The 16,909-nt window shown below is 50.2% G+C and overlaps 1 protein-coding gene across 3 annotated transcripts; it reads right to left on the bottom strand.

Annotated features, from left to right (window-relative positions):
* Positions 1–547: 547 nt before the first annotated feature.
* LOC146300355 (phosphatidylinositol-3-phosphatase SAC1-B) lies at positions 548–16,507 on the bottom strand. Of its 3 annotated transcripts, XM_084702239.1 has the most exons (23): positions 16,258–16,500; positions 16,021–16,111; positions 15,743–15,796; positions 15,354–15,440; positions 14,682–14,779; positions 14,335–14,409; positions 14,042–14,169; positions 13,695–13,844; positions 13,181–13,240; positions 12,561–12,594; positions 11,818–11,919; positions 11,598–11,683; positions 9,326–9,412; positions 9,079–9,147; positions 8,490–8,569; positions 8,266–8,364; positions 7,998–8,136; positions 4,465–4,534; positions 3,623–3,695; positions 3,372–3,465; positions 3,137–3,229; positions 2,193–2,250; positions 548–1,667 (listed from the first exon to the last, which is right to left on the bottom strand). In XM_084702239.1, the coding sequence occupies exons 4-23, from the start codon at positions 15,380–15,382 to the stop codon at positions 1,531–1,533; spliced, it is 1,761 nt and encodes a 586-aa protein (XP_084558365.1). In that variant the 5' UTR covers positions 15,383–15,440; positions 15,743–15,796; positions 16,021–16,111; positions 16,258–16,500; the 3' UTR covers positions 548–1,530. The 3 variants fall into 3 exon arrangements, 2 of the variants coding, with proteins under 2 accessions (XP_084558365.1, XP_084558364.1); XM_084702238.1 differs by lacking the exon at positions 15,743–15,796; XR_014765469.1 differs by lacking the exons at positions 548–1,667; positions 2,193–2,250; positions 15,743–15,796 and having other exon boundaries at positions 3,372–3,521; positions 16,258–16,507.
* Positions 16,508–16,909: the final 402 nt, after the last annotated feature.

Genomic DNA, 16,909 nt, shown 5'->3' with positions numbered 1-16,909 from the left:
GACTACAGTCAAATATACAGCACCAGTCAAAAGGTTGGACACATTTTCCCACTCAACTGGTACTGTATATCAGTATATAAGAATACCTGTTATCAGAATCTTATTAATGACCGCATGTGTCCATAAAGATAACAACACGCTTCCTTTAGTGCTCCATTCCTGTTCTGGATTCTTCAAATGAGTGTGATGTTGACTGTTAAACATGATTAGACTGTGAACGTGTGGTTCCCCAGGGCAGTCTGTCTGAGGACTTCAAGACAGTGTTTCTAGAGAGTTCCTCCTTGCTTTCTTTGAAAGTTAAAGTTGGCCCTGTCTGAAAACCTAAGGTGCCTTGAGGACCAAACCCAGGAGCCTGGTTCTAGGTGCTGATCTGAGGTTATGTGTGGCGTCGCAGGAGGGAATGCAGGGGGGCTGGATGAGGTCATGTGGCTCATGGGGTCAAACTCCAGGTGATTCGAATGTGTCAGGTCGGTCTCTGATTCATCTCTGATAAAAGCACAGGAGCGGTTTCAGTATATAAGCAGAACAGAACCAGCAGAGTCGTTCATGATCATCAGTCATCGTCTGCCAGTTTAATGTTGGACCATCGAACTGTAAGTCTGCCCATTGCAGCTGAGGAGCCAAGACACGTGAGGCAGAGATCATCCATCTGATTACAACTAGATCACATATTCTTTCTACTTTCTTTAAATGCCATTCAGATGAGCAGGAGTGATCTGGGCAGGTAGTACGTACAGGAGATGAATCATCCCCCCCCTCTGGTTTGAGTAGTTATTTACATGGAGGCTGGGTTCAGTTTGGCTGCCGTTCTCCAGTCCAGATGCAGGCTAGGCTAGGCGGGTAGCTGCGCTAGCTACGCAACAGAAATCAGCCGCAGTGACTGCCGGTAACCAGAACTGTGTGAAAACCTAACCCTCTTCTCTCTCATTGGACAGTTAATTCAGGGAGGCCAAAGCCTTGGCAAATCCCAGGGCTACCTTTAACCTAAGACACTGCAGGTCGGTCAATACGGACCAATCAAGTGCAAGGGCACAAATACCTAGCATGGCAACAGTACAGGGAGGTGACATGATGTTGGCAACATTTAACAAACAACCAAAAGAAAAGGCAAAAATGATCAAAACGGAAAAAACACAGAACACAGTTCCCTTGGTGCCCTGCTGTGCACGAAGCAGCAGGAAGATTTGTTCCCATGTCTGTAGCTATGGGTTCCACAGTTCAATGTGGAACGGGGTGTTCCGGTGGGTTCTCTGGACAGGGTAGAGGCCGTCCTGCCAGGGCCGTGTCTGTGCGGAGAGCAGCAGGCCAGTGATGGGTCTCTGGGTCGCCCAGCATCGTTCAACACGTGACCTTGATCTCGCCCCGCCCTCTCCTCCTCATCCAGCACCTCCTCCTCCTCCTCCTCCTCCTCCTCCTGCAGGGTCAGTACAGGCTCCAGGCCCGCTGATGATGGGGGTAGAGTGATGACGAGGAGGAGGATGATGATGAAGAGATGTGGGCGGGGCCCAGCTGCTTTCCACACACACACATTCAGTCCATCTTCTCCTTCTGCACCAGCTTGGGCGCGTCCACAAAGTCGCGTCCGTTGAAGAGGATGACCCCCCCGGTCACTACGCTGGCTGAGCCCCAGAATAGCACGTAGGCCAGTGTCTCTGTCCAGGTGTCACCTGGGGGAGGAGGGGGCACCGTCACTCTACTGGGTCTGGAACACTTCTACTTTACAATTCTAGTTCAATATTGTCTTCATATACGTGTGTGGTGTGGTGATTGTGTGTGTGTGTGTGTGTGTGGGGGTGACAGTGTGTGTGTGTGTGTGTGTGTGTGTGTGGGGGGTGACAGTGTGTGTGTGTGTGTGTGGGGGGTGACAGTGTGTGTGTGTGTGTGTGTGTGTGTGTGTGTGTGTGTGTGGGGGTGACAGTGTGTGTGTGTGTGTGTGTGTGTGTGGGGGGTGACAGTGTGTGTGTGTGTGTGTGTGTGTGGGGGGTGACAGTGTGTGTGTGTGTGGGGGTGACAGTGTGTGTGTGTGTGTGTGTGTGTGTGGGGGGGGTGACAGTGTGTGTGTGTGTGTGTGTGTGTGGGGGGTGACAGTGTGTGTGTGTGTGTGTGGGGGGTGACAGTGTGGGGGGGTGTGTGTGTGTGTGTGGGGGGGTGACAGTGTGGCCCTGCATTTGTATGAAGTCAGGTGATCTTACCAGCCATCAGCAGGCAGATGATACACATGGAAAACGCTACCACCATGATGATGGGCAACTGGAGGAGAGGAGGAGGAAGAGAAGGTGGAGGAGGAGAGAAGGTGGAGGAGGAAGAGAAGGTGGAGGAGGAGAGAAGGTGGAGGAGGAAGAGAAGGTGGAGGAGGAGAGAAGGTGGAGGAGGAAGAGAAGGTGGAGGAGGAGAGAAGGTGGAGGAGGAAGAGAAGGTGGAGGAGGGAGAGAAGGTGGAGGAGGAGAGAAGGTGGAGGAGGAAGAGAAGGTGGAGAGAAGGTGGAGGAGGAAGAGAAGGTGGAGGAGGAAGAGAAGGTGGAGGAGGAAGAGAAGGTGGAGGAGGAGAGAAGGTGGAGGAGGAAGAGAAGGTGGAGGAGGAAGAGAAGGTGGAGGAGGAGAGAAGGTGGAGGAGGAAGAGAAGGTGGAGGAGGAGAGAAGGTGGAGGAGGAAGAGAAGGTGGAGGAGGGAGAGAAGGTGGAGGAGGAGAGAAGGTGGAGGAAGAGAAGGTGGAGGAGGAAGAGAAGGTGGAGGAGGAAGAGAAGGTGGAGGAGGAAGAGAAGGTGGAGGAGGAAGAGAAGGTGGAGAGAAGGTGGAGGAGGAAGAGAAGGTGGAGGAGGAAGAGAAGGTGGAGGAGGAAGAGAAGGTGGAGGAGGAGAGAAGGTGGAGGAGGAAGAGAAGGTGGAGGAGGGAGAGAAGGTGGAGAGAAGGTGGAGGAGGAGAGAAGGTGGAGGAGGAAGAGAAGGTGGAGGAGGAAGAGAAGATGGAGGAGGAAGAGAAGGTGGAGGAGGAGAGAAGGTGGAGGAGGAAGAGAAGGTGGAGGAGGAAGAGAAGGTGGAGGAAGAAGAGACTGGTTAGCCACAGTTGTTAACCTGACACTGCTTCAGATCAACCTGACACTGCTCCCTTAAGCAACATGACAACCAATCAGATCTCACCGTCAGGAACTTCCAGTCTTTGGGTTCGTGGAGGGGCGTGGTCATGTCTGCCTCGTCTACAGCGTAGTTGCCTAGGAACAGGTCGATAGAGTCCTGCCAGGGAGAGGAGGGGCTTGATGAAGCTCATAGGACACACTGACAACACACACACACACAAGGACACGGAAGGACACACAAGTTCACGCACAAAGGGACACACACACACACACACACACACACACGCAGGTACACGCACCTGTCTGAAACCATCTGAGAAGTTGTTTTTGTAGTATCTGATCATTGAGTTCCAGCCGTCCATCACCAGCCCCCATTGAGTTCTCTTCCCTGTCCTGGAGCGCGTGCGCGCGCACACACACACACACACACACACGTTATCTTCCCTGTCCTGGAGACGAGCACAGGACTAGCAGTCAACCCACACACACTCACTAATAATCTCACACTAATACACACACACTCAGACCTGTAACTAACACACACGCTCACCTGGTGAAGTCTGTTTTCAAAGCGCCCGTTCCTGCGTACTGTTTGGCACACGCGTTAGCATTATCTGCCCAAGCTGCAGAGAGAGAGAGAGAGGGGATGAGAGGGAGAGAGGGAGAGAGAGAATGAGAGGGAGGGGAGGAGAGGGAGGGAGAGGGGGAGAGGATGAGGGAGAATGAGAGGGAGGGGAGGAGAGGGAGGGGATGAGGGAGGGAGGGAGAGGGGGAGAGGATGAGGGAGGGAGGGAGAGGGGGAGAGGATGAGGGAGAGGGGAGGAGAGGGAGGGAGAGGGGAGGAGAGGGAGGGAGAGGGGGAGAGGATGAGGGAGGGAGGGAGAGAGGATGAGGGAGGGAGAGGATGAGGGAGGGAGGGAGAGGGGGAGAGGATGAGGGAGAGGGGAGGAGAGGGAGGGAGAGGATGAGGGAGGGAGGGTGAGGGGGAGAGGATGAGGGAGAGGGGAGGAGAGGGAGGGAGAGGGGGAGAGGATGAGGGAGGGAGGGAGAGGGGGAGAGGATGAGGGAGAGGGGAGGAGAGGGAGGGAGAGGATGAGAGGATGAGGGAGAGGGAGGGAGAGGGGGAGAGGATGAGGGAGAGGGGGAGAGGATGAGGGAGAGGGGGAGAGGATGAGGGAGAGGGGTAGAGGATGAGGGGGAGAGGATGAGGGAGAGGGGTAGAGGATGAGGGAGAGGATGAGGGAGAGGGGTAGAGGATGAGGGAGAGGATGAGGGGAGAGGATGAGGGAGAGGATGAGGGAGAGGATGAGGGAGATGTATAAAATCAGGAGGAGGTGAGAAGAACAGGAGAGGATAGAGCCAATGATCAGCCAGCTCTCTACTGAAGCTCACCGTTCTTGTAAATCTTCTCAAAGTCTGCCTGCTCCTCGACCCTCTGACCACCGTACAGTACCCCCAGCCTCTGGAGACAGGAAACACACAGGTCACAGGTCACAGGGGCACAGGGTCACAGGTCACAGGGTCACAGGGTCACAGGTCAAGCCATGGAGGTCTTTCAGGTAGCACATGGAGTTAGGCCTACTACACACGGTTGCGGTTGAACAATTTATCGGCCACTTTTACCCAAAGCAACTTTTGAAGGTATGTTTGTCTGGAATAGAAGAAGACACAGTGCAACCCTTTCATCTGTACTGGAGCAGTCTGACAGGATGTGACATCAGTGTAGGGCTGGGCAATTTGGGTAAAAAATTATCACAATATATATATATCTCCATTTGATAATGATAATTAAGACGATACACCACAGATCCGTAGTAGTAGCAAAATCCTCCTCCTCAACTTTTTCCCTAAACTCGGCATAAAGTTTAGGCAGAGCAGTGTGAGAGAAATGTTTGCGGCCAGGGAGCACGTACCTGGGGTCAAGTAACTTAAGCTTTTTAAAACCTTGCTTTTTATTAATACCTTGGCCCAAACGCACACTTTCTGCATGTTCCAACGAGATTTTGCTTCAGGTGGTAGAACAGGTTTGTCGTTACCAGACTTGGTAGCCACCTGTTTACGACACAATTTCCACCAAACATTGCTCTGCTCTTCCACTTCCACAGAACTGGAAACGACAAACCCTTTTTATCATGAATTTCTTCATTGGAAGTTGCTCCTTCGCCATGGCTATCGCTGACACTGTTTTCGTCAATAGGACTCTGTATGACTCGCCGGTGATACATCACACATCAATCAAATCTAAACGGTCCTGGTTGTACTGTCTGGTAAACACTGACCGTTTATAGCTTCTTTCCAGAGAAATCCTGTTCAAACTGTGCACTTCTGATCTTTGATTTCCTGCTTTACCTTCCACATGCACTATCTGCATGTGGCGTCGGATAACAGCGTCAGCTAAATAAGCTGTAAATGTTTATTTCTCTCTTCAACTTTCCTTCCTCGTTAACCCAAGATGGGTGTTGACAAACAAGTGGATCCCGTGTTGACCTTTGACCTCTGTTATCACTGTGGGTCAAACAGCCAGGCCCCCCACCTCGGGAGCGGGATGACTGGAGTGTTTACAGTCTCTGCAGACAGGCAGTAAAACCCTGCTTGCTGCAGGTACCAGTAACACACTTTTTTTTCACGCAATTCCCCTGCCCAGATACAGACTGCACATATTCAAAGTCCACTATTGTAGACACACACTGAGAATCATTCACTCCTGGTGAGGGGGAGGAGGGGCTGGTGGAGGAGGAGGGGGTGGGGGAGGAGGAGGGGCTGGGAGAGGAGGGGCTGGGGGAGGAGGAGGGGCTGGGGGAGGAGGGGCTGGGGGAGGAGGAGGGGCTGGAGGAGGAGGGGCTGGAGGAGGAGGAGGGGCTGGGAGAGGAGGGGCTGGGGGAGGAGGAGGGGCTGGGGGAGGAGGAGGGGCTGGAGGAGGAGGAGGGGCTGGGGGAGGAGGAGGGGCTGGGGGAGGAGGAGGGGCTGGGGGAGGAGGAGGGGCTGGAGGAGGAGGGGCTGGGGGAGGAGGGGCTGGAGGAGGAGGAGGGGCTGGAGGAGGAGGAGGGGCTGGAGGAGGAGGAGGGGCTGGAGGAGGAGGAGGGGCTGGGAGAGGAGGAGGGGCTGGGAGAGGAGGGGCTGGGGGAGGAGGAGGGGTTGGAGGAGGAGGGGCTGGGGGAGGAGGAGGGGCTGGAGGAGGAGGGGCTGGGGGAGGAGGGGCTGGAGGAGGAGGTGGGGGTGGGAGAGGAGGGGCTGGGGGAGGAGGAGGGGCTGGAGGAGGAGGAGGGGCTGGGAGAGGAGGGGCTGGGGGAGGAGGAGGGGCTGGAGGAGGAGGGGCTGGGGGAGGAGGAGGGGCTGGAGGAGGAGGAGGGGCTGGGGGAGGAGGAGGGGCTGGAGGAGGAGGAGGGGCTGGGAGAGGAGGGGCTGGGGGAGGAGGAGGGGCTGGAGGAGGAGGGGCTGGGGGAGGAGGGGCTGGAGGAGGAGGTGGGGCTGGAGGAGGAGGAGGGGCTGGAGGAGGAGGAGGGGCTGGTGGAGGAGGAGGGGGTGGGGGAGGAGGAGGGGCTGGGGGAGGAGGTGGGGCTGGAGGAGGAGGAGGGGCTGGAGGAGGAGGTGGGGCTGGAGGAGGAGGGGCTGGAGGAGGGGGGGCTGGAGGAGGGGGGGCTGGAGGAGGAGGGGCAGATGACACACAACTATATATATCCACTGAACCCAACGATGCAACAGCCATGAATTCCATTACCAACTGCTTGTCAGCAATAAACACATGGATAACTTTCTTGTATTAAATGAAGACAAAACTGAAGTCCTACTATGTGGCCCTAAATCCAAAAGTGAGATGCTCTTAAACCAGAGGTGACAAGTCTCGGTGTAATCCTGGACTCAGATTTGAATTTCAACGATCACATTAATCAAGAGACCAAAACAGCTTTCTTTTACCTGAAGAATATAGCGAAGGTACAACCATTCAAAAACCAAAATGATGCAGAGAAGTTCATTCATGCTTTTATATCCAGCCGGCTGGAGTGACATCACTGTAACGCACTTTTCACTGGTCTTCCCAAGAAAACCATTGACAGACTACAGCTCATTCAAAATCCTGCAGCTAGATTATTAACCAGAACTTAAAGGAAATAACACATTAGTCCTGTCCTAGCTAGTTTACACTGGCTCCCTGTCACTTTCAGAATTGACTTTAAGGTCCTATTCCTCACATACAAAGCTCTAAACGGACAACGACCTAGCTCCATTGCTCATTCCCTTATAAACTACACACCAGCTAGAACACTGCGATCATCAAATGCAGGCCTATTAGAGGTCACCAGAAGCAGTCATAAGAAGATTGGTGATGCGGCCTTTGTCAATTACGCGCCAAAACTATGGAACAAATTACCCATAAATATTAGGGAAGCAAACACGCTAGACATTTTCAAAAGACAGCTTAAAACCTATATTTTTACCAAAGCATTTAACTAATTTTATCTCAGAAGGGTTTTACAACTTTTTTTTTTTTTTTTTATTGTTTGATGACAGTTTTTTGTATTTGAGAGACCGCAGATAGATTGTGGCTAGTCTGGGTTGTTATGTTTTGGGCAAAGGCAAAGACTGTGGCTTATTTGTGCTTTTGATTCCTGCGAAGACTGCGGCTTGTATTTTGTTGTGTTATATATTTTTTCTTATTACTACTATTACTTGTATTATTGTTTTTATAATTATTGTTTAATGTTTTTATTGATTCTATGTAAAGCACATTGAGCAGCAATTATTGTATGAAATGTGCTATATAAATAAAGTCTTATTATTATCTTAATATTAAACATGAGGGGACTGGTCTAGCTTCAGTCCCTGGTAGGATCACCCCCTGGCTAGGGGTTGTCAGGGTAACAGGGGTGTTGGTTACGGGTTGTCAGGGTAACTGGGGTACGGGTGGTATCCATGGCGATACCCACCTCCAGCTGAGATTGCAGAGAGCGCCGAGCCAGCAGGCTCTGAATCACGTTGGTCCGGTCCAGACAGTCCATACAGTTACTCCGGAACATTCCGTCCTGCTGCACCAAAACCTTCCCCTCAGAGTCCACTAGGAAGTACCTGTCACACAGGAAGTAGGAGTCACACACAAGAAAGTACATGTCACACAGGAAGTAGGGGTCACACATGGGAAGTACCCGTCACACAGGAAGTATGTCACATACAGGAAGCATTGTTAGTTCTCCTTACCCAAACTCTTCCTGCATCTCTGCCACCATGTCCACCAGTATCTGCAGGCGATGCCAGCGCATGCGACTGCACTCCTTATGGAAGTCAAACGCTATGTATCTACATGGAGAGAGGGGGAAACACAACGGAAGGAAGATTTGTTTTCATCTGATCTGTTCTCAAGTTATCCACTTGTGAGGAGGCCAGATGCTGATGCTGGAACGCACATTCTTAACTGAACTTACTTGACCATGCCGTTGCCCAGGCTAGACACCATCTTGTCGAAGGCCAGTTCTAGAGGCTTCTCTGAGCCCTTCTGGTTTATCTAGGGAGCAGACCAGACAAGGAGCCATCACAACTCTGAGATGTGTGTGTGGCTGTGTGATGAAAGAGGCTTACAGCTCTAGAGATGTGTGTGTGTGTGTGTGTGATGAGGTCTCCAGTTGTAGGTGTGTGTGGTTTGGGAATCGGGCTATTAATCAGGAGGTTGTAGGTGCAAAATTACGTTGTGTCCCTGGGTAAGGCACTTCACCCTACTTGCCTCGGGGGAATGTCCCTGTATTTACTGTAAGTCGCTCTGGATAAAAGCGTCTGCTAAATTACTACATGTAAATGTGTGTAGCAGCAGGTGTGTGTGTGTGTAGCAGCAGGTGTATGTGTGTGTGTGTGTGTAGCAGCAGGTGTATGTGTGTGTGTGTGTAGCAGCAGGTGTATGTGTGTGTGTGTGTAGCAGCAGGTGTATGTGTGTGTGTGTGTAGCAGCAGGTGTATGTGTGTGTGTGTGTAGCAGCAGGTAGGTGTGTGTAGCAGCAGGTGTGTGTGTGTAGAGACTCACCAGGTTCAGGATGGCCTGCTTCCCATACAGGATGATCTGAGAGTCAAAGTGTCTCTGAAAGCCGTCCAGCTGCAAGACAAACACAAGAGGCCCAGTCACACACACACACACACACACACACCTCCACCTGCCCTGTCACACACACACACACACACCTCCACGCCTGACTACCACCTCCACCTGCCCTGTCAGTGGCAGCTAGCAGACAGTCTGACAGCTCCTCTTAGCATAGCGACAGGGAACTTACGTGGTTGATGGTTTTGCTGATCTGTGGTTTGGGTTTGTACTTCAGGTTGGGCCTCTGAGACCAGTAGAGGGGGATGGATCCACGAGTCTGGGAAGGACCACAGGCAGACCACAGGCAGACCACAGGCAGACCACAGGCAGACCACACGCTAATCAGTCACACGCTTTGATCCAAAGAGACCCCCCCGTAAGGGGGTGGGATTCGAACCAGGGACATCTGCTGTAAAATGCTTTGCCAGTGACTCAGTTATTTCACAACTAAATGAATTCAGCCATCACACACGTACTGTACATGAGTCATTCCTTTTACTTTGGAATTAAATGTTGTGAGTTAATACCGTCATATCCTCCTGGTTACCAGTACATTCCATGACAGGTTCAGCTAAGGGAATGTTGTGGAAGCTTGTCCTGGTACAACCCCCCCAGAAAGAGACCTGACGCCTCATGTATAAACGTTACGTACGCACAAACAGCTTGCGTCCCCCGGTTTTCAGGCACATGGTGTGATGTATCAAGATTAACTTGACGTGAGAGTGTCCGGGCCATCCTGATTCTTGTCTGGCTCTGTCACATGGCAAATTCTAAGTAGGCCAACTTATGGTTCAGGTGGTAGGCTAGTAGGGCTGTCCCCGACTAAGATTTTCTTTGGTCGACCAAGACTCAACTAAAACGTCTGAAAATCGACTAATCAAAATTTGAAACTCTTTTTTTTTTTTTTTTTACCGTTGTTGGCAGAGTTTGCATTCAACGTTTTTCGAGTCACCCAGTACTTTGTAAATGTACTTTAATGAAATGCTGCCATACCACAGATGTATTTGCTATTTTGACTAATAACACCGACAAAGTAGGCTGCCAATTGTGCTTGTGCCGCGTGCAAAATACCAAACCAAAACAAAGTGCAGATTAACGAAAGGAAAAACAGGGACACCTTTTCTTTTAAATATATATATTTTAAAGTTGCTTTATTTGTCTTAAATAATATAATCTACAATTTCTGTTGAACATTTCTTTAATTCAGTAATGATGACACAAGCGGGAATCAGATCTCACACTGCCATACGGCAGCTCGACTAAAAAAATCTTAGTCGACCAAGAGCATGTCGACCAGAAAATCGACTAGTCGACTGAGTGGGGACAGCCCTAATCATTAATGTGGATGATCACATCAAAATGTCAAAACCCAAATGGTAAATGCTATATAGGCTAATGTTTAATACGCCACCACAAGTTCTGTTAAACTTGAGGTTGTCAAATGAACGACAAAATCACTCAGGAAATGCATGTCACGCTAACCCTATAGCTGCCATGCTGTTAGGATGCGCCACCACTCGTTTCTTCATTTTGAGTTTTACAATTTCACATGACCTCACAGTCTGTGAAATTGTTCTTTTTTGTGTGTTTCGACATTTTAATTCAGACCTTCAGAAATGACCTCAGGAGCTCATTTATAGTCCATCTGCATATTCATTTGTGGAAGGAGGCAAGGTGGGGTCAGTGGCTCGTTCACGTGCGGTCAATCTTAAATTGATTGTGATTTATAAAGGAAAGGTGTGCAGGACCTGGCGTACGACCGGTTTTATACGTGTGAATATTTCTGTGCGTAGATACTTTGAGTTTTGGCCGTACGCCATCTTCTGGTATGAAAGCTGCGCAATCCTTTACACATGAGGCCCCTGGACTCTCTCACCTGAGTGAAGAACATGAACAACCTCCATCTCTGAACAGTGGGCTGTCAGGCATGCTGCTACAGGTCGTAACTCCTCCCCTTGTATGGTGACTCCTCCCCTTGTATGGTAACTCCTCCCCCTGCGTGGTGACCCCTCCCCCTGTGTGGTGACTCATCCCCCTGCGTGGTGACTCCTCCCCCTGCGTGGTGACTCCTCCCCCTGCGTGGTGACTCCTCCCCCTTGCGTGGTGACTCCTCCCCCTGCGTGGTGACTCCTCCCCCTGCGTGGTGACTCCTCCCCCTGCGTGGTGACTCCTCCCCCTGTGTGGTGACTTCGCCCCCTGCGTGGTGACTCCTCCCCCTGCGTGGTGACTCCTCCCCCTGCGTGGTGACTCCTCCCCCTGCGTGGTGACTTTGCCCCCTGCGTGGTGACTCCTCCCCCTGTGTGGTGACTCCTCCCCCTGCGTGGTGACTCCTCCCCCTGCGTGGTGACTCCTCCCCCTGCGTGGTGACTCCTCCCCCTGTGTGGTGACTCCTCCCCCTGCGTGGTGACTCCTCCCCTCCAGCTGTTGGTCCCAGGGGAGCTGGGCTGCTGTGTGGCACTCACCTGCAGGAAGGAGGCCTTGCCCCCGTTGTACTGAACGATCTGCTCTGTCTCCACAAAGTTAGCAGCGTGGCCCTCCGAGTCAATGCCTAAGGACAAAAACATACACACGCATGAACACACACAAACATCATTCAGTTACCAGACACAGCAGAAGATCTAGGATGGGAAGTGTGTTGGTTCTGACAGTGTTTCAGAGAGTAAGAGAGCAGGCTGTTTCTACCTCTGACGTAGTAGCGAACCCCAGCCCTGAAACAGCTCCTCCTGGAGATGATGTTCCACTCAAACACCTTCCCGTTGATGCAGCAACACTTCATGGTCATGACTGGAAAACATGGAGGTCAAGGACGCACACACACACACCAAGACTAGCTCCTCGCTATCAGTCAATGGTGTGTTTCAGGAGAAACACACACAAGAAAAAACAGATGACAGTTATCAGATGACATCTAGCCTTTTCCTCAAACAAGCTACAACAAAGCACCTTTTCTGACTTTCTTTAATACACAGCGCCCCCCGGTGCTGAAAAAGCTAATAGCATATATGATTGTCTGGGAGTTTGGTAGCTCAGTAACACATTGCTATGAAAATATTAGCTAAGACTGGAAAGGGAAAAGTCCCCTGGGTTGAATAACAATCTGAAGCAGGTTTAGTGGATGATTAAAATACGCTGCATATCTGAGAGACTTAAATTGAAGCTGCTTAGCCACTCAAAGTAAACAACCAGAGGTGTACAAGTCAGATTAACCGTCTTTAGGTTCATATACGAACACAAGACAAGAAAAAACAGTTTCAGAGAACTGTATAAGGTCAAGTTATGAGGTACAAAATATCAAGTTATGACGCGGTTATCTGAATGAGAGCACTTAATTGGCTGATGTGTTTATGGGCATTTGGGCCATACAGGAAATGGTGACGAGTGTGACACTGTATTGATAAGGTTCAGGCGCCTGCTACAAAGGATACAGCCGTGCACCATGGGAAACACGAACCTGTGCAACTGTGGAGAGAGGAAGACAGCTTAGTCTGGTGGCTCTACTGGACACTCATTCACTTAGCAGACGCTTTGATTCAAAACGATGTACAAATATCGCATGTAGGAAGTATGGCACAGTGTGTTAGTGTTCAGAGTCAAGGGGCTGGCCTGCTACCAGCTCTACAGAAGAATAACAGACAGTAGATGTGTGTAAATATGTTCATAATAATAATATAATCATATTCAGTGGTGGACAGCAAGTCTGAGGTAGGGTGTTGCTGGGTAGCTTAGATGTGTGAGGTAACTGAGGTAGCATGTTGCTAGGTAGCATAGACGTGTGAGGTAACTCGGGTAGCGTGTTGCTAGGTAGCATAGACGTGTGTGGTAAGTGAGGTAGCGTGTTGCTAGGTAGCATAGACGTGTGAGATAACTGAGGTAGCGTGTTGCTAGGAAGGATAGACGTGTGAGGTAACTGAGGTAGCGTGTTGCTAGGAAGGATAGACGTGTGAGGTAACTGAGGTAGCGTCTTGCTAAGTAGCATAGACGTGTGAGGTAACTGAGGTAGCGTCTTGCTCGGTTGGATATGGTTAGGGTCAGATAGTTCCACTACCTCAGGTTGGGTCATGAAGTCTCTCAGAAGGTGACCGTTCCACACAAAGCGCTGATCAGCCTGAGGGAGAGAACACACTGTCACAACACCTACAGTCTCAGTCTCTCTCTCTCTCTCTCTCCATGGTGCCTCCCTTTCCCTCCTGTAACCCTCTCCTTCCCTCCCCTCTCCATCTCCTCACCCCTCCACTCTTGGCCTCCTCCCCTCTCTCACCCTCTCCCCCCCTCTCTTCTCTCACCCTCTGCTTCCCTCTCTTCTCTCCTACATTCCCCCTCTCCCCCCCTCTCTTCTCTCACCCTCTGCTCCCCTCCCTTCTCTCCTACATTCCCCCTCTCCCCTCTCACCCTCTCCCCCCTCTCTTCTCTCTTACATTCCCCCTCTCCCTCCCTCTCTTCTCTCACCCTCTGCTCCCCTCCCTTCTCTCCTACATTCCCCCTCTCCCCCCCTCTCTTCTCTAACCCTCTCCCCCTCTCTTCTCTCTTACATTCCCCCTCTCCCCCCTCTCTTCTCTCACCCTCTCCAGTAGACTCATCTCCTGGAACTCAGGGCTGGTGTTGGCAAGGCGCTGTAGCGAGTGAGTCAGGTCGTAGTCTGTGGCAAAGTAGAATCCGTCTGTGTTCAGCACGCTGTTTATCATTGACAGGAAGGCCTTGTTGTCTTGCATCTGCCAGGGAGGGTCAAGGGTCAAACGTTTATTCATGAATGTTTACAAACAGAACTGAAACGGTAAAATTGACTTAGGTCAGACTTGCTGACACTCACAACAATCTGTGCATTTAGCAATTGCTAAATTGTTCTGTTTCTACCCAATGCCCCACAACCTGGGGCCAGTCTGAGTGGTGTCTGCAGTTTGTACTTCACCTGGTTGTCTGTTAAATGCAGAACTGTCTTCTTGTATGAGATGACTTCACAGTCCAGGGTCTTCCACACCGCATGTCCCAGCAGATCCCCCACCTTCTTCTTCTTGGTAATGACGATGAGATACATGCCTAGCATGGATGGAAACAAACTGTCAATACGGATACCAACACGAATACCACACGATTAAATAAAGTGTATTCTTTAAAATATATACATATAAACCTCACAATCTCTCCCTCTCCTGATTTTTTTCCCATAAATAGTTTGTTACATGAGGAGGAGAAATGACCTACCGGCCACAAGTCGAATGGTTCCCATGATGCCACATATGGGCCGTGTTACAGCTGAGGGGGGAACGTCTTTTCTCACTAGTGGAGACGGATGACAGAAAACCGCCAATCAGCAATGCAAAACAAGCGGTGGCATTTGCATCAACTCAAGCAATATCAGTGTCATGATGATTCAGCGCACAAGCTTTCGCATATAAGCTACATGAAAATGTATGTCAACAGCACTATGATATTGAAACCAGGGGAGTTTTTTGTTGTGGCAACCATAAATCATTATAAACCCCCCCAGTTAAAATGGTCTAGAACCTCCCCGGATCGAAACGTTATCGAACTACAACAGCATCGCCTACCTGTAAGGTACATTTCAGTGGACACCCTGTCAATGGCAAGAACATCATTGGACCCGTCATCACAAGCTTCAATGTAAAACTTCTCAGGGGTTGTGTGCCTACAAAGGGACAGAGTGCGAAAGTCACGGAGGAAGTAACGTAGTCGACGCTACATAATTATCATGATGACAGATGTTAAAAGTAATTTGTAACTCGACTGCTAACTAACTACCCCGTTTAACTGAACAGTGATGTTAGCTGAAGTAGTCACAGGCACAGGCACAACGCAGTGATCTGTAGCATGTAGCTAGCATTAGCCTGTCCAAAAAGGTTTTACTTACCCTATTAAGGATCGAGTCATAAGAATAAGAGGCAGGCGAATTAGCTATGTATATCAGATTTGGCACAATTTAGTTTAACCGGGCATTTAGGACATACGCACACTAGCCATTTAGCTTAGCTTCCTAACTGGCCAGCGCAGGAACTGCGAGCCCGTTCGTTAGCACTGTAGGCTAGTTAGCTTCGCTAGCTAGCTAGCGTTCCATGTACAGTACACTATGCTGCTAGCAGCAAACCGTGCTGTTCGTCGCATGTCATCTGAGCATATGTTTCAAAGTCGTATACCAATACTGAAAGAAGATTGTTCTGATTTAGAAAGCGAAGTTGCTGTGAATAAAAGTATTCAAGACTTACAGGTTGAAGCTCTTAAAGGCGGTCGCCATCTTTGCTTCGGACGGTGTGTGTCTGACCTGTGTGACGTGTCACAAAGCTTGCTTGCATCTTGGAGAGCAGAGGATGAAAAGTTTGGTTATTGCTACACAACTACTTGCTTGATAACAAGGTCAAAGAAGTCTCTTTCAGTATGATCCACAAGTATAACCCGGAAAATCATTACATAAAAAAACTGAAAAGAGACATAAACATTGCTTGAACATTTTGTGTTGAGCATCCAGAAACAGTTTAAATTTTTTCTATAGGGAATTTGAGCAGTACATTAAGATCACTTTACACTCTTCTAATAAGAAAGCTGTTATAACTGTCAATTTATGTGCATCCTTTAATGTATTTGTATAATCTATCACCTTAGCATGTCATCACTATTTGTTTGTATACTGCTTGTTTGTAGAAGGATCTTTCTACAAAAAAAAAGGAAAAAAGAGAGAGCAGAGGATGCCCCGTACTTGTCAGTACCAAAGCCAAGAGAATGCAAGACTGTGGGGCTTAATTAGGCTGTGTGGCAGCAGGCTGCTAAAACAACAACAGCATTACGCCATGTGATGTAACAGCAACAACATAGGAACAATGTAACAGACATGCAATGCAAGATTAACACTAATCAGATGTATTATATATATCTTACCTGAACCGCATGGGATCCACAGTTGCAGACCATGGACTCTCCAAACAGCAGTCTGTCCACAGGCCTGCATGGAGCATTTCTCAATCTGAAACTTTGGGAATAGACATAACCTGGAGTCACTCAGTGTACAGTCCATTGCCTGATTAATATGATCTGCACTATCATATTGCCCATTTTTCATCAAGTGAGTTCTAATGACCGTAATAAGAAACAGGTACATATTTTGCTGTACTTTACCTCCTGATGGAAGTCCGGGCATTTCCGCTTCCTTGGGGCAGGTCTGATGCCTCCTCCCGCAGGCCAAACTCCAGAGCTGGCCTCGCCATCCATCCTCTCTGAGGACCTCCAGCCCTGGCCTCGCCATCCATCCTCACTGAAGACCTCCAGCCCTGCTCCTCCTCCATCCTCTCTGAGGACCTCCAGCCCTGGCCTCGCCATCCATCCTCACTGAGGACCTCCAGCCCTGCTCCTCCTCCATCCTCTCTAAGGACCTCCAGCCCTGCTCCTCCTCCATCCTCTCTGAGGACCCCCAGCCCTGCTCCTCCTCCATCCTCTCTGAGGACCCCCAGCCCTGCTCCTCCTCCATCCTCTCTGAGGACCCCCAGCCCTGCTCCTCCTCCATCCTCTCTGAGGACCTCCAGCCCTGCTCCTCCTCCATCCTCTCTGAGGACCCCAGCCCTGCTCCTCCATCCTTACTGAGGACCCCCAGCCCTGCTCCTCCATCCTCACTGAGGACCCCCAGCCCTGCTCCTGCTCCATCCTCACTGAGGACCCTGTTTACTGCCTCTTTGAGGACCCCCAGCCCTGCTGTTAGCACTAGCCTGGAAGTAGCCACTGTAAGTACATTTTGTCTGGTTATGTTTCAAGTCATCTTTAGAGTATCCTTTTT

This window comes from Hypomesus nipponensis, chromosome 2, assembly GCF_054491055.1.
Source record: "Hypomesus nipponensis isolate SF chromosome 2, ASM5449105v1, whole genome shotgun sequence".
Lineage (NCBI taxonomy): Eukaryota > Metazoa > Chordata > Actinopteri > Osmeriformes > Osmeridae > Hypomesus > Hypomesus nipponensis.
This window is presented reverse-complemented; position numbering and strand designations above follow the sequence as displayed.